The sequence below is a fragment of the Hypanus sabinus genome, chromosome 12 (assembly GCF_030144855.1).
Source record: "Hypanus sabinus isolate sHypSab1 chromosome 12, sHypSab1.hap1, whole genome shotgun sequence".
Lineage (NCBI taxonomy): Eukaryota > Metazoa > Chordata > Chondrichthyes > Myliobatiformes > Dasyatidae > Hypanus > Hypanus sabinus.
Genome location: NC_082717.1, coordinates 4,184,672 through 4,206,321, shown reverse-complemented (window position 1 = coordinate 4,206,321; position 21,650 = coordinate 4,184,672). Strand labels below are relative to the sequence as shown.

Below are 21,650 nucleotides of genomic sequence, written 5' to 3'. Positions count from 1 at the left end.
TCTAAGTGAGGTCTCACCAGAGCTCTATAGTCTCAACATTACATTCTTGCTTTTACATTCCAGAAACCAAAGCTAACATCACATTCACCACAGACTTAATGCACAACATTAGCCAATTCTTCTTTGTGTATCCTGTTTGTTATTTATTCGAATAATACCAACAGATTGCCAGGCAAGATTTTATCAATGAAACCATCCAGACTGTGGCCTATTTTCTCACATATCCCTAAGTAGCCCAAAACCACATCCTGAACAATCAACCCTAATGTCTTCCCAACCACCGAGATCAGAGTAACTGGCCCAGAATTCCCTTGATTCTGCCTCTCTCCCTGCTTGGAGAAGGAAGTTACATTTCCAGAACCATAGTGTGTTGGGAAGGGCAATGTATTTATTTATATACAGTGTAATATACAGTAGGTATGTGGACAGGGTTTAGGAGAGGTGCTTGTGGAAGCAGGCAGATTGGTGAAGTTCAAGGAACTTTCAGATAGTCTTTTAATAGGTCACATATCTTTTGGCTTTTAGATTGGCAAATGACATGCTTACCTTTATTAGTCAAGGGTTTGAGTTCAAGAGTCAGAAATTCATGTGGGTTATATTCATATAAAACTCAGGTTATGTCCCATTTGGGGTATTGAACTGCGTTCTGGTTGCCCCATTACAGGAAGGATGTGGAGGCTTTGAAGAGGGTGAAGAAGAGTTTCACCAGGACGCTGCCTGGATTAGAGGCCACGCTCTGTAGGAAGATGTTGGACAGACGAGGGTTGTTTCCTCTGGAGTGGCGAAGGCTGAGGGGAGAACTGTTGGAGGTTTGTTTGTTTGTTTACAGATACAGTGTGGAGTCAGCCCGTCTGACCCATTAACTCATGCTGACCAGCAACCCCCAACAGCCCTGATTTAACCTGGACCCAATCACAGAACAATTTCCAATGACCAATCAGCCTATCTGATACATCTTTGAACGGTGGGAGAAAACCGAGGCACCCAGGGAAAACCCACTTGTTCCACAGGGTGGACGTACAATATCCTCAGAGAGTATGCTGGGATTGAACTCAGAACTCCAATGTCCCGAGCTGAAATATCATCACGCTAACCACTACCCAACCGTGGTGCCCAAATATATTAATATATTAAATATCATGTGGGGCACAGATAGATACCAGTGTCTTTTCCCCATCGGTGAAATGTCTCGTCCCAGAGGGCAGGTATTGAAAGTGAAAGAGGGTAATTTCAAAGCAGATATGAGGGGCAAGTTTCTGAAACAGAGAGGGGGGAGAGTCTGGATTTCACTGCCAGGGGTGGGAGTGGAGACAAATATGACAGAGACGTTCAAGTGGTCCTTGGATAGAGACATGATCTGGCAGGAAGTGGAGGAATATGGACATTGTGTGGGCATTTAAAAATCTTTTTTTATTAATTATTATTGAAGATTAACAAAAGAAGTACATTAAGGTAATCAAGTCAATATGTCATTATGTACAATGAAGAATTCAATTAACAAATAACTGATTAACAAAGCTAAGCAATATATCAATAATAAGAAGAAAAAATAAAACATTAAGAATATTGTTTGAAAGTAGGAAAGAAAGAAAAAAAAGAACCCCTACTAACTAAAATAAACAAAACAAAATCCCATTGGAAGCACAACCCCGGAGCTATACATCATACAAGCTTCTGTAGAAGAAAGACATCAATCTGCCAACTCAAATCTACTTAGACAAAAATCAGAAGGAAACCATATTAATTAACTCAAATCAGATGATAGTAGCGGGCAAGTGAACCCAACCTTTTCTCAAAATCAAATCGAGGATCAAAAGTTTGACTTCTGATTTTCAAAGTAGGAACAGAAGCACCTTTCCACTTCAACAAAATAGCCCTTCTGACCAATATTGTAACAAATGCAATTAGATGTTGGTCTGATAGAGAAGTACCATGAATATATTGAGGGATTATGCCAAACAGAACTGTCAATTTATTAGGTTGTAAATTAATTTTTAAAACTTTAGAAATAGTAGAGAAAATAGATTTCCAAAAATGTTTCAATACAGACAGGACCAAAACACATGTGTCAATGTGGCTGTCTCAGTTTTATATCTTTCACACTGACTATCAACATTAGGAAACATTTTAGACAGTCTCTCCTTTGTCAAAAAGTAATGATGTACAATTTTAAATTGAATTAAAGAGTGACTGGCACAGCTCGAAGAAGAGTTAACCAACTTCAAAATCAGCAACCAAACCTCTGTGATCAAGGTCATGTTGAGCTCTCTCTCCCAATCTTGCTTAATCTTAAGGGAAGGGTAATTGTGCTGTTTTAACAATAAATTATAAAATTTCCCAATAAATCTCTTCACTAAAGGGTTCATTTTTAAAATGATATGTAACAGGTCCGAATCCTGTATATACGGAAAATTACTTAAATATTCTTGTAAGAAGTGTCTGACCTGAAGATATTGCAGGAAATGTGAATACGAGAGAGAGTATTTAGTTACTAATTTCTCAAAAGACATCAATCAGCCATCTTGGAACAGATCCATGAAGGAATAAGCTCCTTTATTCCTCCAAAGAAGAAAGTTAGGATCTCTTAATGAAGGTTTAAATAAATATTTTTGATAAATTAAACTAAAAAGTTTAATTTTTTTTAAGATTGAAAAAATTACAAAACTGGAACCAAATTCATAATGACTGCTTAATCATAGGGTATAAATTTAAATTAATAATTTTGGCCAGTTGTACAGGTAGAGAAGTTCTAAATAATGAGGTTAAGTGAAATTCTTTCACAGCATTCAATTCCAAATCAGCCCAAGGTGGTCATTCATTTTTTTCAGCCCAATATAACCTAAAATACATATAACATATATTAACAGCCCAATAATACATTCTTAAATTTGGCAAAGTAAGACCTCCATCCTTTTTTAATTTTTGTAAATGATATTTACCAATTCATGGTATTTTATTATTCTAAACAAAAGATAGAGTCAGCTGATCAAAACACTATTTTGTAAAAAAAAGGATATTTTGAAATACATATAAAAATTTTGGTAAAATCATTATTTTAACTGCATGGATTTGGCGGCTAACGGAAGTGTAAGTGGATTCCATCTACAAAATAATTGCTTCATAAAATCCACTAAAGGAACCAAATTAGCTTTATAAAGGTCTTTATAATTTTTAGTAAAAATAATACCTAATTTTTTAAATAGTCCATTACTCTAAAAGGAATTTCATCAAATATAGAAGCAGAATCATTTGGGGGAAATAATTCACTTTTACAAAGATTTACTTTATATCCTGAAAACTTCCCAAATTTGTTTAATAGTTTCAATAAACTAGGAATGGTTTCTTCAGGATTCAAAATATAAACTGAGATCATCAGCATAAAGGGAGAGCTTATGAGTAGTTCCATTTATGAAAATTCCATGAATATCTTTAGCTTCACCAAGTGCATTAGCCACAGGTTCAAACACCAAATTAAATAACAAGGGACTTAATGGACATCCTTGTCTCATACATCGCGAAAGCCGAGAAAAGGAGATCTACAATTGTTAGTAATAACAGTAGCGATAGGGCTTTTATATATCATTCTGATCCACTTATTAAAATTAATCCCTAAGCTGAATTTCTCCAAAACGCTAAATAAGTATTTCCATTCAACTCTGTCAAATGCCTTTTCAGCATCGAGAGAGACAACACATTGGGGAGTCTTAGAAAAGGATGAATATATTACATTTACCAGTCTCTGAACATTAGAGAAGGAATAACGGCCCTTTACAAAATCTGTTTGGTCTTGAGAGATAATTGTAGCTACAAAATTCTCCAGCCAATTAGACATTAATTTTGAAAGAATTTTAGCATCCACATTTAATACTGAACTAGGTCTATATGAAGCACTAGTTTAGTTAGTGGGTTTTTTTCCCCTTTATCAATAAAATTTCCAATCATTTTTTTATGATTGCTATGAGGAGTTGTAGTTTTTTTTACCATTGTATATATAACAGCATAATATTTTACCGATTTGGTTTTTCCATTATATTTTTTCTGTTTTTATTATTGCTGTTTATATGTCTTTTATATTATGTTTGCTAAACTCTTCCTCTGATTTGTATATTCTTTATTTGAAAATCAATAAAAAAAAACTGAAAAATTAAACAAAATGAAGCACAGTCAATAGGATCTTTATCTTCATAAAATATAGGAGGTAACTCTCCTATCAAAAAAGAATCTTTAAGCGTTTCCAACATATATGGAGAAAGCAATTGTTCAATTTTTTTATAAATTCTTATGGAATAACCATCCAGTCCAGGAGCTTTACCAGACTGCATTGAAAAACTAGCTTTCTGAATTTCATTTTCAGTAATAAGAGCATCAGGAGTTTGTTGAACTTCAACAGAAATTTAAGGAAAATTGATGTTTTGTAAAAGGGCATTCATTTTAGAAGAATCAACTGGAAACTGAGATTTATAAAGTTCAATGTTAAAGTCTTGAAAAATTTTATTAATATCTTCATACTTACATGCTAAACTACTGTCTCCCTTACAGATTTTTAAAATTTGTCTTTTAACTCTAGCTGCTTTTAATTGAGACGCTAACAGCTTATTATTTTTAACCCCAAACACAAAAAATTGACTTTTCAATTTAAGCAAATTTCTTTCAATAGGATAAGTTAATAATAAATTATATTGTGATTTGAGTTAAACTCTTTGTTTGAATAAATCAATGTTAGGAAAGACTGTATAAATATTATCCAAGTCTTTAAATTGTTTTGAAATCTTATCTAACTCTGTTTTTGTCTGTTTCTTAAGCTTAGCTAAATAGGAGATTATCTTGACCACAAAAAAATGCTTTAAATGTACCCATATAATTTATTTTGACACATCTCCTGTATTATAAAAAGAAAATAATCTTTTATCTGAGTCTCAATAAATTTGACAAAGTCTGAACTTTGTAATAAGTTTCCTGGAAAATGCCAAGGCAAATTTGCAATAACAACATAATTCAATTCAAAAGCTAAGCTTAAAGGTGCATGATCCGAGAAACGATAGCATCATATTCACATTTCTGGACTTTGGACAAAAATCAGGGATCAGCTATAAAATAATCAATTCTTGAATATTTTTTGAGAACATGTGAAAATAAAGAATAATCTCTGTTATTAGGATGTCAATGTCTGCAAATTTCAACCAAGCCAAAATCAATTAAAAAAGAGTTAATAACCCTTATCTTTAATTGATTTTGGATATGGATGATACTCAGGAGGAGGTCATTTAGTACAAATTGTCACCAGGATCAGCACAGCATTGTGGGCCAAATGGCCAGTCAAGTGATGTTCCAACAACTGGTCTCTGATCAGATTTCATCCCCTCGATATTAACCTCCCACCAGGGTTGGTTTCCCCTGATAGAAACACGCCAAATGTTGTCTCTGTTAAAATTCTTGTCTCACACGTCAAATAAGTAGAATGTCTGGGCCTTAAACTTTTCCACGTCTGATGAATGTGGCTGTGCAGAAATCCATCCGGGGTTCCTCCCCTCAGCCGAGGCCACACAGACGATTCCCACTGTGGTTCAGCTGGTAGACGGTGATTTATTGTCGGTTGAAACAATAATAACGTGTGTGAAGTGAGCCGGTGAAGAATGGGAGAGTTAAACTCAGTGACAGACCCTGCCTGAGTGGTTTCCCTCAGTCTCTGACCCACAGAGGACTCGTGACTCACAACTGAGTCACCTCGACTGGCCGGAGCCATTTTCCTGAGTCTCTGACCCTTGGGAGCTCGTGTCTCACAGTTCAGTCACCTCTACTGGCCGGAGCCATTTTCCTGAGTCTCTGACCCTTGGGAGCTCGTGTCTCACAGTTCAGTCACCTCTACTGGCCAGAGCCATTTCCCTGAGTCTCTGACCCTTGGGAGCTTGTGTCTCACAGTTCAGTCACCTCTGCTGGCCGGAGCCATTTCCCTGAGTCTCTGACCCTTGGGAGCTCGTGTCTCACAGTTCAGTCACCTCTGCTGGCCGGAGCCATTTCCCTGAGTCTCTGACCCTCGTGTATCAGGACTGAGTGACTTCCGCTGACCCAAAGGGTTTTCCAAAGTCTTTGAACTTGGGAAAACTTGGGTCCCCAACCTGAGTGATCTCTGCTGGTACGAGTGGTTTCCTGATCCACTTTGGATACTGTCAAAGGGGACAGGCTAGTGGAGTGGAGCTGCAGTGATTGGGTCTCTGGCACTGAGTCTGGTGCTGTGGCTCAGAAGAGAAGAGAGGTGGAGAGGACTGCATTGGTGATCAGAGAAGTTATAGTCAGAGGAATAGAAATGAAATTCTGTGGATGTGATAGAGACACCCAGATGGTTTGTTGCATCCCAGGGGATGGGCAGAGATGTCTCAAATCGGGTGCACAGTATTCTAAAGGGGGAGTGTGAGCAGCCTGAAGTCTTGTTTCATGTTGGCACCAATGACAGAGGTAGACAGGTGAGGAGTCCCTGAATAGAGTTTTTAGGGAGCTAGTAGAAAGCTGAAAATATTACCTCCAGGGTAGTAATCTTCAGATTGCTGCCTGTGCCATGAGCTAGTGGGGGTAAGAATAGGATGATTTGTCAGAAGAATGAGTGACTGAGGAACTGGTACAGGGGCAGGTATTCAGATTTATGTATCAGTGGGACCTCTTCTGATGACAGGTTACACTGGAACCCGATCGGGATCAATATCTTTGCAGACAGGTTTGCTCGAGCTGTAACGCAGGGTTTAAGCTAATTTGGCAGAGGCATGGGAACCAGAGTGATAATGCTGAGGATCAGGTAGTTGGATTGCAAACAGGAATGTGTCGAGAGACTGATAGCAAGGAGATGCTGATGATTGGGCAAAATTGCAGTCAACGGGATAAGTTTCAATGTAAAAGATGGGCAAAATCAACAAGAGTGATGAATACAGAACTGAAGGTGTTATATTTGAATGCACGCAGTATCCGGAATGAGGTAGATGAACCTGTGGCATAGTTACAGATTGGCATGCAGGATGTTGGACATCACTAATCCTTTGTCTGGGTTGCCTCATTGAATTGGTTTAAACCAATCAGAGTTAAGAGGCTCAAATGCACAAGGCGGGTGGGCAGAACCTTGAAACAATGTTGGTTGTGGCCCTGTACAATGACCTGTAAGATGGTGACCCAGATAGGTCAGATGACCTTGAGCTAACGGGATGGAAATCCAACAGTTCAATTGTTGAGGAACAATATAAGACTCAAGAGCTCCAAATATGCAGGGGAAATAACTCTCCAGCAGCCAGAGACCAAGTATTGTGGATAAAGAGGACCCCACGGTCACATGGAGAGCAGGATCATGAAGAACGCCTGGCCAGCTTAGACTCCTTTCCCAGGTAATATCTTTTCTCTTCATTGACTGTTCATGGCGGGTCAAGGATTCTAGTAGGGTGCCCACAGATAGATAGCTTGTGAACCCACATGTAGATAGCTTGTGAACCCGCATGTAGATAGCTTGTGAACCCGCATGTAGATAGCTTGTGAACCCACATGTAGATAGCTTGTGAACCCGCATGTAGATAGCTTGTGAACCCGCATGTAGATAGCTTGTGAACCCACATGTTATTTAGTTGAAAGAATAACAGTTACTTGTCAGTAAATACAGATTCTCTGTACCTCACCGATCATTATCACAAGAACTGATCCTTGTAACAATCTTTTCTGGTTAGCTGCTGGTGACTGGTGGTGTCCTGTTACGTGAAGTGTTAAATATTTGGATGACAGGATTGATGGCTTTGTGGCCAAGTACGTGGACGATATGAAGATATGTGCAGGGGCAGATAGTGTTGAGGAAGCAGAGAGGACAGAGAGAATTTAAACAGATTAGGAGAATGGGCAAAGAAGTGGCAGATGGAATACAGTGTCGGGAAATGTATGGCCATACCCTTTGTTAGAAAAGAATGCAAGTGTGGACTATTTACTGAATGAAGAGAAAATACAAAATTCTGAAGCACAAAGGGACTTGAGAGTCCCTGTGCAGGATTCCCTAAAGATTAACTTGCAGGTTGAGTTCATGCTGAGGAACAGAAATACAATGTATTTCATAATGTCTTCATTTTGAGGAGATTGGAATATAAAAGCATGGATGGAATGTTGAGGGTTTATAAAACTTGGAGTATTGCGAGCTGTTTTGGGACTCTTATTGAAGAAAGGGTGTGCTGACATCGGAGTGGACTCAAGAGAGGCTTCAGATGATTTCAAAATTGAAAGGCGTTTCGTATGAGGAGCATCTGATGGCTCTTGGCCTGTACTCACTGGAATTCAGAAACATAAGGAGTGACCGCAGAAACGTATCAGAAATTGAAAGGCCTTGATAGAGTGGATGTAGAGAGGCTGTTTCCTGTGGCAGGGGACTCTATGACCAGAGGACACAACCTCAGAATAGAGGGGTAACAATTTAGAATGGAAATTCTTACAGCCAGTGCGTGATGAATCTGTGGAATTTGCTGCCAAAGACGGCTGTTGAGACCAAGTTGCTGGGTATATACAACGTAAAAGTTGATAGATTATTATTTAGTCAGGGCATGATGTGACATGGGGAGAAGGCAGGAAATTGGGGCTCAGGGGGAAATGGATCAGCCATGATGAAATGATGGAGCACACGATGGGCCAAGTAGTCTCATTCTTCTCCAAAATCCCATGGTCTTATGGCTCCGATCCGGAATTCCCACTTGTGTTCGGAGAGGGTTGCACATCAACACCAGTGTCTCTGGAACAGCTGGGCTCCAGTGACATTGCAATCCCACTTTTTGGATTCCCAGCTGGAATAACTGATTTCTTTCCATCCAACAGAACAAACTCCAATAACACTGGCAGCTCTTCAGTGGTATCACACCTCGTGGTACCACGTTCTGGTGTGTGATCTCCAGTACACAGGAACACAAGGGCATCAGTGAGATCACACCTCGTTATACCACGTTCTGGTGTGTGATCTCCAGTACACAGGAACACAAGGGCATCAGTGAGATCACACCTCGTTATACCACGTTCTGGTGTGTGGTGTGATCTCCAGTACACGGGAACACAAGGGCATCAGTGAGATCACACCTCGTTATACCACGTTCTGGTGTGTGGTGTGATCTCCAGTACACGGGAACACAAGGGCATCAGTGAGATCACACCATTTTATACCACGTTCTGGAGTGTGATCTCCAGTACACGGGAACACAAGGGCATCAGTGAGATCACACCTCGTTATACCACGTTCTGGTGTGTGGTTTGATCTCCAGTACATGGGAACACAAGGGCATCAGTAAGATCACACCTCGTTATACCACGTTCTGGTGTGTGATCTCCAGTACACGGGAAAACAAGGGCATCAGAGAGATCACACCTCGTTATACCACGTTCTGGTGTGGGATCTCCAGTGTAGAGGAACACGAGGTTACATAGAATGAAGGATTCAACCAGTTCCATCACAAGTACAACTCCCCCCACCATTCAGAACATCTACAAGAGACGATATCTCAGGAAGGCAATGTTCATCATCAGAGACCCCACCATCTGGGCTGAGCCCTCTACTCAATGCTGCCTTCGAACAGGAGGTCCAGGACCCTCAAATGGATGTTCAACAGCATCTTTTTTTCCACTGCCATCAGGATCCTGAACGCATCTGAACAACTCTAACATGACTTGTACTGCTTTTCTTTCCTCTCTCTCAACTGGTGCTCATGTCATGATGTTTATTTTGTTGATGTATAATTTATGTTAATTTAATTTCACATTAGTTTAGATTTGTCGTGTTGGTAATGGACTGTGCTGCTGCAGTGAGCTACCAGGACTGTGAGGATGTGTGTACACGGCTGAGTGACCTGATTCAGTAAAAGGTGTGAATTCACACCCTGGTCCCATTGGTCATCAGACTGAGCTCCTGCTGACCCATTACCACACTGGGCTCATTGCTCACTGGGTGTTCCATCTAAAGACTTCTCCACATTCCCACCACTTCCACAACAGTTGATATGGTTTAGTTACCCTGTCCAAAGATGTTGCTACGTACCTTGGAGATGACCGTAGATGGACTGAGTGGGACGTTGCAGAGCCTAGTAGAGAACACAGAAATGGTGTGAACAGCAGCTTGACAGCTCATGCTGTGGGAAAAGTTTCAATGTTCCACAGGTGACCTTCCTTACCATGTAGGTGTTGTTTGAATCGACCCCCTGGTGACCTCCTGAAACCTACAACAGAACAATTGAACCATTACAAGGGTCTAAACATTGTCAACACTGGCTTTAAGATGAGAGGGGGAAGCTGAAAGGAAATGTGAAGGGCAAGTTACCTTCACACTACTCAGACAGACTCTCTCTCAGTCGCAAGGCTGAGAGGGACATCACTCATGCAACAAACAGGAGCAGGAAACCACTCGCTGTTTCGATGTTACAATCTGCTGTGTCAGTTGTCTGAGTCCATAGAATCAATGACCGACAGAGTGTGCTGGGGCGTTCTTCCATCAACAACGCACACCACCTGCTGTCTCTGTGTTTCTCTCAGTATCCCGCAACACTTTGGCAACATTGACCAGTTCAGCCATTGGCAGCAAACCAAGAAAGGCTCCCATTTATTCCCACACTTTGCTTCCTGCCAGTCAGTCACTGCTTTCCTTACTCTGGCTCTCCTCTCAGCTATTCTCTTCTCCTCACCTGCCAGTCACCTCCCCATGTTGCCCTCTTCCCTGCTTTCCCCCAATAGTCTGCTCTCCTCTCCTATCAGATTCTTTGTTCTTCAGCCCTTTATCTTGCCACCTATCACCACCCAGCTTCTTTCTTCAACGCCCCCCACCCCGCACCCATCTGAATCCACCTATCACCTTCTAGATTGTATTCCTACCCATCACCCTGCAGCTTCTCATTCTGGCTACTGTGTCCATCCTTTCGAGGCCTGATGAAGGGTTTTGGTCCAAAGCCTCTATCTTTCCATAGATACTGCCTGACCTGTAGAGTTACTCCAGCATTTTGTCTGTGTTGCTCAGGATTAGTTTCATCTGGCATTTGGGTTGGCACAGCCTTGATGGGCAGAAGGGCCTGTTCCTGTGCTGTAGAGCTGTACGGTCTGTGGTCAATATCCAGGAACAGCTACACCACATAAAGTTGCAAATCATTCAGACATTGCAGAAATATTCAATGAACCACAATGTCACTGGGAAATATCCCTGATGTAAGAATCCATGAACATACCAGTGCAATCCCCACACAATCCTACTTCTCTGAGAAAAGCATCAGAACTCACCAGGACACCCCTGGCCACTGAAGCATTTTCATAATCTGCCCCTGGGCTCTGGTGACCAGTTGCTGTGGGTGGGTCTGTGAAATAGAGTATAAAGTATCATTAACATCCGTCTCAGAGCTGTGAGTCCCACATTGTGTCACAACACAACAACGGGCTCTTTCACAATCAGTCCCCGACCGTTACATTTTAATAACTCCACACAACAATCGGATCAGAATGAACCATTTAGTCACACGTACGGGACGGGTGGTTTCTAAACGCTCTGCGTCTGATGAGGAAAATGCCTCCAGTGACAGCGAGAACTCCCAGCACGACAGCCACAATGATCCAGGCCAGGTACGATGGGGCTCGGGACATCTCTGTTTGAGGAACAGAAAGGAAATCACATCAGTGGGTAAACATCTGGGAAGCTCACTGTCAGTGTAGATGGAATCCATTCGGCCCATCCTCCTGTGCCAGCTCTTTGAAAAAGGTGCTCACTGATCCCAGTCCCCTCATTCCCCAGAGTCCTGTGAAAAGTTCTTTACAAGTTTGTGTGGATAGTCAGTGGGTTTTTCTCAGGGCTGAAATAGTTGCCACAAGAGGGCACGGGTTTAAGGTGCTGGGGAGTAGGTACTGAGGAGAAGTTGGGGTTAGGTTTTTTATGCAGACAGTCGTGAGTGAATGGAACATGTTGCCAGCAATGGTGGTGGAGGCGGATACGATAGGGTCTTTTATGAGGCTTTTAGATAGGTACGTGCTTAGAAAAACAGAGGGCAATGTGTAACCCTAGTAATTTCTAAGGTAGGGTCACGCTCGGTACAACTTTGTGGGCCAAAGGGCCTGTATTGTGCAGTAAGTTTGCTAAGTTTCTATGTTTCTATATGTGCAACCTCAAAAAACTCAAAGACATTAGTCACCCATATTTCCATTTTGTACGTCAACACTGCTTTGGTAAAGCAGTAACAGGTGTTGTTCATTGATGCAAATGACACCTTGATTTAATTATGCTTTTTCATGGAAATTTCCAGGAAATTTGATGAAAGTAAGGCTATGAATTTTGTCGACGTGGTCGTTGACAAGGCACTTGGTAAGTTCCTGCAAGGGAGTTTGGTCAAAAAGGTTCTGTTGTTTGGCAGTGAAGATGAAGTTGTAAATTGGATAAGACTTTGGCTGTGTGGAAGATGTCAGAGTGGTAGAAGATGATTGCATCTCTGACTGGAGGCCTGTGACTAGTGGAGTGCCACAGGGTTTGGTCCTGGGTCTGATGTTCTTTGTGAGGGACATCAAAGATGTGGACGATAATGCGGAAAATAGAATCAGCAAATTTTCAGATTGAATTGAATTGAAATTATTTCTTACGTCCTTCACATACATGAGTTAAAATCTTTACAATACATCTCCATCTAATTGTGCAATGTGCAGTCATAGTAATTTATACTAAATAGAATACACTCAAGTCAGTGTGAGTTCATCAGTCTGATGGCCTGGAGGAAGAAGCTGTCCCGGAGCCTGTTGGTCCTGGTTTTTATGCTGTGCTACCGCTTCCTGGATGGTAGCAGCTGGAATAGATTGTGGTTGGGATGGTTTGGGTCCCCAGAGATCCTACGGGCCCTTTTTACACATCTGTCCTTATAAATGGCCTGAATAATGGACTTGTCCACACCACTCTCTGTAAAGTCCTGTATTTAAGGGAGTTACAGTTCCCGTACCAGACAGTGATGCAGCCAGTCAGGATGCTCTCAATTGTGCCCCTGTACAAAGTTCTTCGGATTTGGGAGCCCATTCCAAACATAATCAACTGTCTGAGGTGAAAGAGGCGCTGTTGTGCCTTTTTCACCACACAGCTGGTGTGTACAGACTACGTGAGGTCCTCAGTGATGTGGATGCCGAGGGACTTGAAGCTGTTCACTCTCTCAACCCCAGAAATGCTTGAAACCGCAGTGAGCAAAATAGTTCTGAATTGTCTTTCTGCTTATTTCTCACCAACTATCAGTGATAAAAATCACACTTCCTGAACACAAGCACACAACTGATGCTATTTCCTTGAAGCACACTGTAGTGTCTAACATGCACACAAGCACATTTGGCTGTTGCCAGTTAGAAACTGTTTGGTAACAGTCTCCTGTTCAATTGAGTGGCCTCATGTCCCAAATAAATGAGGGAAATCCTGGCTATTTTCTAAATTAGATTTAGTTTTTTAACAGTTGTCCCAAATAAGAGGCTGCCCAGTTCTCCGATGGTCCAATTAGCCACTCTAATATTTATTAATTTTTTTTTGTTTCTGCTTATCTGCAGACTTTCACTGATTCTATTGTATTTCTTTGGTCTTCTGAGAAAGACTGCAAGAAAATGAATCTCAGGGTTGTATATAGCCACATACAAGTACTGTGATAATAAATTTACTTTGATAGTTGTGTGTGCAAGTTGAGACATTACGTTGCAGTTGCACCAGCTGGTGCTGGGGCCACACTTGGAGTACCCGTCGTGGTTTGGAGGCTTGCGTGCCTCAATGACCCGGAGAACTATGTTGGCTGGAGTCAGAGATTTCTGCTTTGGCTCTTGGCAGGGTCACCCATAGCAAACAGGTCAAAGGGTAGAGGCCAGACTAAGAGTGATCCACTGGTCTTCCAGGCTCAGGGGTTCAGCTTGGAGCTAACAACCCTGACTGGTAAAACAATGATGAATCCTTCTATTTCTGTGTGTGATGGTATGGACAATCAGAGATGGAGCACCCTCACTGGCGAGGGTAGAAGCGACAGGCTTTGGCTCATTCAGGCTGAGGTGAAAGCCGGCTTCAGCGAGGTAACTGGGTAAGTAGACTTTTTTTTTTGCATTATTTTCCTTGCATTTTCTGAAGGAAAGATAGCATGTCGGTAGGGTTAGTATTTCGCTCTGGGTGTCAGATGTGGAAATCCTGGGAATCTGCTAGTCCCCCAGGTGGCCATATCAGCTCTAGGTGCACCAAGATGCAGCTCCTGGGAGACTGTGCTAGGGATCTGGAACAGTGGTTTGGTGACCTACAGCTTATTAACCATATAACCATATATCAATTACACACAGAAACAGGCCATCTCAGCCCTTCTAGTCCATGCCAAACACTTACTCTCACCTAGTCCCACCGACTGGTACTCAGCCCATAACCCTCCATTCCTTTCCTGTCCATATAACTATCCAACTATTCAGTAAGTGGGTGACGGTCAGGGAAGCGAAGGGATAGAGCACCCCTGTGGCCATCCCCCTCAGTAATCATTTTGGATACGGTTGAGGGGATGACCTAACAGAGGAGGACCATGGTGATCGGGTCTCTGGCACTGAGCCTCATTCTATGGTGCAGAAGGGAACGAGGAAGATGAGGAATGCTGTAGTCATAGGGGATTCTATAGCGAGAGAAACAGACAGGAGGCTGTGTCAGCCTGATAGAGAGTGTTGCCTCCCAGGTGCCAGGGTTTGGGATGTCTCGGATCGAGTGCAGAGTATTCTGAAGGGAGGGGGTGACCAGCCAAGAACTCTTGGTACACGTTGGTACCAATACCATACGTAGGTAGAAAAAGAGAAAGGTCCTGAGGAGAGAATTCAGGGAGTTAGGTAGGAAGCTGAAAAGCAGGACCTCTAGGGTAGTAATCTCAGAATTGCTACCTGTGCCACGTGTTAGTGAGTGCAAGAATAGCATGATCAGGTGCATTAATGTGTGGCTGAGAGACTGGTGGAGGAAGCAGGGCTTCAGATTCCTGGATCATTGGGGCCTCTTCTGGGGGAATTTCCGACCTGTACAAAAAGCATGGGTTACACTGGAACCCAAAGGGGTCCAATATCCTAGAGGCCACATTTAATCGAGCTGTTAGGGAGAGTTTAAACTAATTTGGCAGGGGGATGGAAACAGGAGTGATAGGGCTGTGGAAGGGGAAAACAAATAAATCATAGATAGCGTGCAACGGAGATTATAGAAAGGACAGGCAAGAGATGAGGCACAATCAAAGTCAGTGGGATGAGTTACAGGGCAATAGAGACGTGGTGCAGTTAAAAGAAAAGCAACAAATACTGGACTGAGAGTGTTGTATTTGAATGCACGCAGCCTAAGGACTAAAATGGATGATCTTGAAATTCAGCTACAGATTGGGAAGTATGACCTTATGGCAATCTCTGGAACTTGGCAAAAGGACGGCTGCCATTGGGAGCTGAACGTCCGAGGATACAGAGTGCATCGGAAAGATAGGTTAGTCAGCAGAGGGGGTGGTGTGGCTTTGTGTATAAGAAATAATATTAAATCATTGGAAAGAGACGACACTTGATTGGAAGGTATAGAGTCTCTGTGGGTTGAGTTAAGAAATGACAAGGGTAACAGGACCCAAATTTCAGTTGTATACAGGCCTCCAAACAGCAGCCGGGATGTGGATTACAAATTACAGCAGAAGGAGAAAAGACGTATCAGAAAGTCAATGTTGTGATAATCGTTGGGGATTTTAATATGAAAGTGCATTGAGTAAACCAGGCCAGTACTAGACCTCAAGACAGAAAATATATAGAATATCTAAGGGATGTTTTTTAGACCAGCTTATGTTGAGCCCACCAGGGGATCGGCTGTGCTGGATTGGGTGTTGTGCAATTATACGGAGCTGATAAGAGAGTAAGAGAGCTTAAGGGTAAGGAACCCTGAGGGAACAGTGATCACAATATGATCGAGTTCACATTGAAATTTTAGAGGGAAAAAAATAAACTCTGATATGTCGGCATTTCAGTGGAATAAAGGAAATTACAATGGCATGAGAGGGGAACTGGCTGAAGTTAACTGGAAAGGGACATTTGCAGGAACTTCCTGGTTGGGAAATCACACCATCTCGGATCGCAAGACCCTGCTGTGGATAGTGAGGTCAGCTGAGAAGATCATCGGGGTCTCTCTTCCCACCATCACGGATGTTTACACTACACTCTGCATCTTCAAAGGAAACAGCATTATGAAAGACCCCTCATACAATCTCTGCCTCCTCCTGCCGTCTGGGAAAAAGCTCCGAAGCATTCAGGCTCTCACAACCAGACTATGTAACAGTTTCTTCCCCCAAGCTATCAGACTCCTCAATACCAGAAGCCTGGACTGACACCTTGCCCTTCTGTCCTGTTTATTATTTATTGTAATGCCTGCACTGTTTTTGTGCACTTTATGCAGCCCTGTGTAGGTCTGTAGTCTAGTGTAGCTTTCTCTGTGTTGTTTTTTTAATTACGTAGTTCAGTCTAGTTTTTTGTACTGTGTCATGTAAACCATGGTCCTTGGTCCTGAAATACATTGTCTCATTTTTACTATGTACTGTACCAGCAGTTATGGTCAAAATGACAATAAAAGCGACTTGACTTCACTTGAAGGGCAGCAGAGCAGTAATAGCTGGAGTTTCTGTGAAAAATGAGGGAAGTGCAAGACAGATATATTCCAGGTAAGAAAAATATTTCAAAGGGAAGAACGACACTACCACGGCTGACAAGTAAAGTCAGAGCCAAAGTAAAAACAAAAGAGAAGACATGCTAGGAAGCCAGAGGAAGTGGGAAGATAGAGGATTGGGGAGCTTTTAAAAACTTGCAGAAGGAAACTAAGAAGGTCATTCGGAAGGAAAAGATGAATTATGGGATGAAGCTGGTGACTAATATCAAAGAAGATACTAAAAGATATAAAGGATATATAAAGTATATACCCCTATATACTTTTACTACCTTCAACTCTTTCACCTACTTTTAAGAGGGTAAAAGACTTGAGGGTAGATATAGAGCCAATACAAAAATGATGCTGGAGATATTGTAATGAGAGATGCAGAGATGGCAGAGGAACTGAATGAGTATTTTGCATCAGTCTTCACTGGGGAAGACTTCTGTTGTATACCAGATATTCAAGAGTGTCAGGGAAGTGAGGTCTGTGCAGTGAAAATTATGAATGAGAAGGTGCTCAGGAAGCTTAATGGTCTGAAGGTGGATATATCTCCTGGACCTGATGGAATGCACCTTCAGGTTCTGAAAGAAGGAGCTGGAGAGATTGCGGAGGCATTAACGATGATCTTTCAAGAATCAATACTCTGGCGTTGTATCGGATGACTGGAAAACTGCAAATGTTATTTTGCCTTTTAAGAAGGATGGGAGGAAGCAGAAAGGAAACTATAGACCTGTTAGTCTGACATCTATGGTTGGGAAGTTGTTGGAATCAATTGTTAGGGATGAGATTATGGAATACCAGGAGGTACGTGACAAGATAGGCCAAAGCCAGCATGGTTTCCTGAAAGGAAAATCCTTACTGACAAACCTACGGCAATTCTTTGAAGAAATTACAAGCAGGGTATACAAAGGAGATGCAGTAGACGTGCTGTAATTGGATTTTCAGAAGGCCTTTGACAGGTGCCACACATGAGGCTGCTTAGCAAGATAAGCTAGTGGAGCAGGGTTGAAAATAAATGATGTCAAAAGTTCATGCAAAGTCACAAATAGAAGGGTTGTGTATGGTGCTAATAATCTTCTGAGGTGTGTCTGTTTCAATGCGAGGAGTATTGTGGGGAAGGCTGACGAGCTGAGGGCATGGATTGACACGTGGATTTATGACATTGTAGCCATTAGTGAAACTTGTCTATGGGTAGAGCTGAGAAACAGGAAAGGTATGACCACATTAATGGGGTTGTATTATAGACCACCCAATAGTCAGCGAGAATTGGAGGAGCAAATCTGCAGAGAGATAGCAGACAACTGCAGGAGACAGAAAGTGATAGTAGGGGATTTTAATTTTCCACATATTGATTTGGACTCCCATGCTGTTAAAGGTCTAGGTGGGTTAAGGTTTGTAAAATGTGTTCAGGAAAGTTTTCTAGTTCAATGTATAGAGGTACCAACTAGAGAGGATGCAATATTAGATCTCTGATTAAGAAACGAGTTAGGACAGGTGACGTAAGTGTGTGCAGGGGAACACTTTTGGTTCCAGTGATCATAACACCATTAGTTTCAACTTGATCATGGATAAAGATAGATCTGGTCCTTGGGTTGAGGTTCTAAACTGGAAAAAGGCCAAAGCTGAAGAAAGGAGAAAGGATTTAAAAAGCGTGGATTGGGACAGGTTGTTCTCTGGCAAGGATGTGATTGGTAAGTGGGAGGCCTTCAAAGGAGAAATTTTGAGAGTGCAGTTTGTATGTCCCGGGCAGGATTAAAGGGAAAGTGAATAAGAATTCCCAGCATCTGCAGATTTCCTCGTGTTTGCGTTTTTAAACTTAACACTGCAAAGCCTCTGCCAGTGATGCCTACACTGAAGAAGTTTAAGTCTTCTCTTCGACGAGAGTTCAGTGAAGCCCTCTCTTGCTGCTCCCCATCTATAATTTCTTCAGCCCTTCAACTTTTCGATCATATTTTGACTCAGACCCACTATTACAGCCAGCTCTTAGCTTCACCCCACCCCCTCCTGTCTTCTCCTATCATTTCAGATTTCCCCCTCTCCCTCTTACTTTCAAATCTCTTACTATCTTTTCTTTCAGTTAGTCCTGATGAAGGGTCTCGGCCCGAAACATCGACAGTGCTTCTTCATATAGATGCTGCCTGGCCTGCTGCGTTCCACCAGCACTTTGTGTGTGTTGCAAGAATAAGGAATCTTGGTTTTCTAGAGATATTGGAACTCTGATAAAGGAGAGAGATGCATGACATGTATAGGTAACAGGGAGGAAATAAGATGCTTGAGGAGTATGAAAAGTGCAAAAAATACTTCAGGAAGAAATCAGGAGGGCTAGAAGAAGACGTGAGGTTGCTTTGACAGTCAAGGTGAAGGATAATCCAAAGAGCTTCTACAGGTATGTTAAGAGCAAAAGGATAGTAGGGGATAAAATTGGTCCTCTTGAAGATCAGAGTGGTCGGCTATGTATGGAACCAAAAGAAATGGGGGAGATTTTAAATGTTTTTTTTGCATCTATATTTAATAAGGAAACTGGCGTGGAGTCAATGGAAATAAGGCAAACAGGTAGTGAGGTCATGGAACCTATACAGATTGAAGAGGAGGAGGTGCTTGCTGTCTTGAGACAAATCAGAGTAGATAAACCCCCAGGACATGACAAAGTATTCCCTCGGACCTCGAAGGAGACTAGTGTTGAAATTGCAGGGGCCCTGGCAGATGTATTTAAAGTGTTGGTATCTATGGGTGAATTGCCGGAGGATTGGAGAATAGCTCATATTGTTCCGTTGTTTAAAAAAGGCTCTAAAAGTAATCTGGGAAATTATAGGCCGGTAAGTTTGATGTTGGTCATAGGTAAGTTATTGGAAGGAGTACTAAGAGATAGGGTCTACAAGTACTTGAATGGACAGGGACTTATTAGGGAGAGTCAACATAGCTTTGTGTGTAGTCGGTCATGTTTAACAAATCTATTAGAGTTTTTCGAGGAGGTTGCCAGAAAGTGGGTGAAGGGAAGGCAGTGGATGTTGTCTATATGGACTTCAGTAAGGTCTTTGACAAGGTCTCGCATGGGAGGTTAGTTAGGAAGTTTCAGTCGCAAGGTATACATGGAGAGGTAGTAAATTGGATTAGACATTGGCTTAATGGGAGAAGCCAGAGAGTGGTAGTGGAGGATTGCTTCTCTGAGTGGAGGCCTGTGACTAGTGGTGTGCCACAGGGATCAGTGCTGGGTCCATTGTTATTTGTCATCTATATCAATGATCTGGATGATAATGTGGTAAATTGGATCAACAAATTTGCTGATGATACAAAGATTGGAGGTGTAGTGGACAGTGAGGAAGGTTTTCAAAGCTTGCAGAGGGATTTCGACCAGCTGGAAAAAATTGGCTGACAAATGGCAGGTGGAGTTTAATGCGGACAAGTGTGAGGTGTCGCAGTTTGGAAGGACAAACCAAGGTACAACATACAAGGTAAATGGTAGGACACTGAGGAGTGTAGTAGAACAGAGGGATCTGGGAATACAGATACTGTACATAATTCCCTAGAATTGGCGTCACAGGTAGATAGGGTAGTAAAGAGAACTTTTGGCACTTAGCCTTTATAAATCAAAGTACTGAGTGTAAGAGTTGGAATGTTCTGGTGAGGTTGTACAAGGCATTGGTGAGGCCGAATTTGGAGTATTTTGTTTTGGTCACCAAATCACAGGAAGGATATTAATAAGGTTGAAAGAGTGCAGAGAAGGTTTACAAGGATGTTGCCGGGACTTGAGAAACCGGGTTACAGAGAAAGGTTAGGACTTTATTCCCTGGAGAGTAAAAGAATGAGGGGAGATTTGATAGAGGTATATAAAATTATGGTGGGTATAGTTAGAATGAATGCAAGCAGGCTTTTCCCTCTGAGAATAGGGGAGAAAAAAACCAGAGGACATGGATTAAGGGTGAAGGGGGAAAAGTTTAAAGGGAACATTGTGGGGGGGGGGGGGCTACTTCACACGGAGAGTGGTGGGAGTGTGGAATGAGCTGCCAGATGAACTGGTAAATGCAGGCTCACTTTAACATTTAAGAAAAACTTGGACAGGTACATGGATGAGAGGTGTAAGGAGGGATATGGCCCAGGTGCAGGTCGGTGGGACTAGTCAGAAAAATGGTTCAGGACAGCCAAGAAGGGCAAAAAGATCTGTTTCGGTGCTGTAATATTGTATGGTTCTATGGTTCTAAGAGTCCATGGAATTACAGGGAAGTTGCTGGCGTGGGTGGAGCATTGGCTGGTTTGCAGAAAACAGAGTGGGAATAAAGGGATCCTATTTTGGCTGGCTGCCATTTACCAGTGGAGTTCCACAGGGGTCGGTGTTGGGACCGTTACTTTTTACAATGTATGTTAATGATCTGGACTATGGTATTAAGGGATTTGTGGCTGAGTTTGCTGATGATATGTGGAGGAGAGGTAGTTCTGAGGAAACAGAGAGTCTGCAGAGAGACTTAGACAGTCTGGGGAATGGGCACAGAAGTGGCAAATGAAATTCAATGTTGGAAAGTGTATGGTCATGGACTTTGGTGGAAGAAATAAATGGGCAGACTATTATTTAGATGGGGAGAGAATTCAAAATGCAGAGATGGAAAGGGACTTGGGAGTCCTTGTGCAAGGTACCCTAAAGGTTAACCTGCAGGTTGAGTCTGCTGTGAAGAAAGTGAATGCAATGTTGGCATTCATTTCTAGAGGCATAGATTATACGAGCCGGGATGTGATGTTGAGGCTCTATAAGACACTCGAGAGACAACACTTGGAGTATTGAGTGTAGTTTTGGGCTCCTTATTTTAGAAAGGATATACTGATATTGGAGAAGTTTCAGAAAAGATTCACGAGAATAATTCCAGGAATGAGAAGATTACCATATTAGGAATATCTAGCAGTTATAGACAATAGACAATAGGTGCAGAAGTAGACCATTCGGCCCTTCGAGCCTGCACCGCCAGTTTGAGATCATGGCTAATCAATTACTATCAATACCCGGTTCCTGCCTTGT

General features: G+C 42.1%; 2 protein-coding genes across 4 annotated transcripts in view; one reads left to right on the top strand and one right to left on the bottom strand.

Moving 5' to 3' along the window:
• Positions 1-21,650, bottom strand: part of LOC132403308 (uncharacterized) — a 57,819-nt gene that overhangs the window by 22,285 nt on the left and 13,884 nt on the right. The window contains exons 4-7 of the mRNA XM_059986760.1: positions 11,493-11,612; positions 11,254-11,327; positions 10,161-10,205; positions 10,028-10,070 (exon numbers count right to left, since the gene is read on the bottom strand). Coding sequence (XP_059842743.1) covers positions 10,028-10,070; positions 10,161-10,205; positions 11,254-11,327; positions 11,493-11,612 — 282 coding nt within the window. The remainder of the gene's footprint in view (positions 1-10,027; positions 10,071-10,160; positions 10,206-11,253; positions 11,328-11,492; positions 11,613-21,650) is intronic.
• The window catches only part of LOC132402573 (uncharacterized), a 155,551-nt gene that overhangs the window by 120,989 nt on the left and 12,912 nt on the right, over positions 1-21,650 (top strand). For 2 of the 3 annotated variants that reach the window (XR_009514956.1, XR_009514955.1), the window contains one exon: positions 665-2,353. The gene's annotated coding sequence lies outside the window, so the exon portion shown is untranslated. Of the gene's footprint in view, positions 1-664; positions 2,354-21,650 lie in introns of those variants that run through there. The other variant, XR_009514957.1, reaches the window with a different exon arrangement.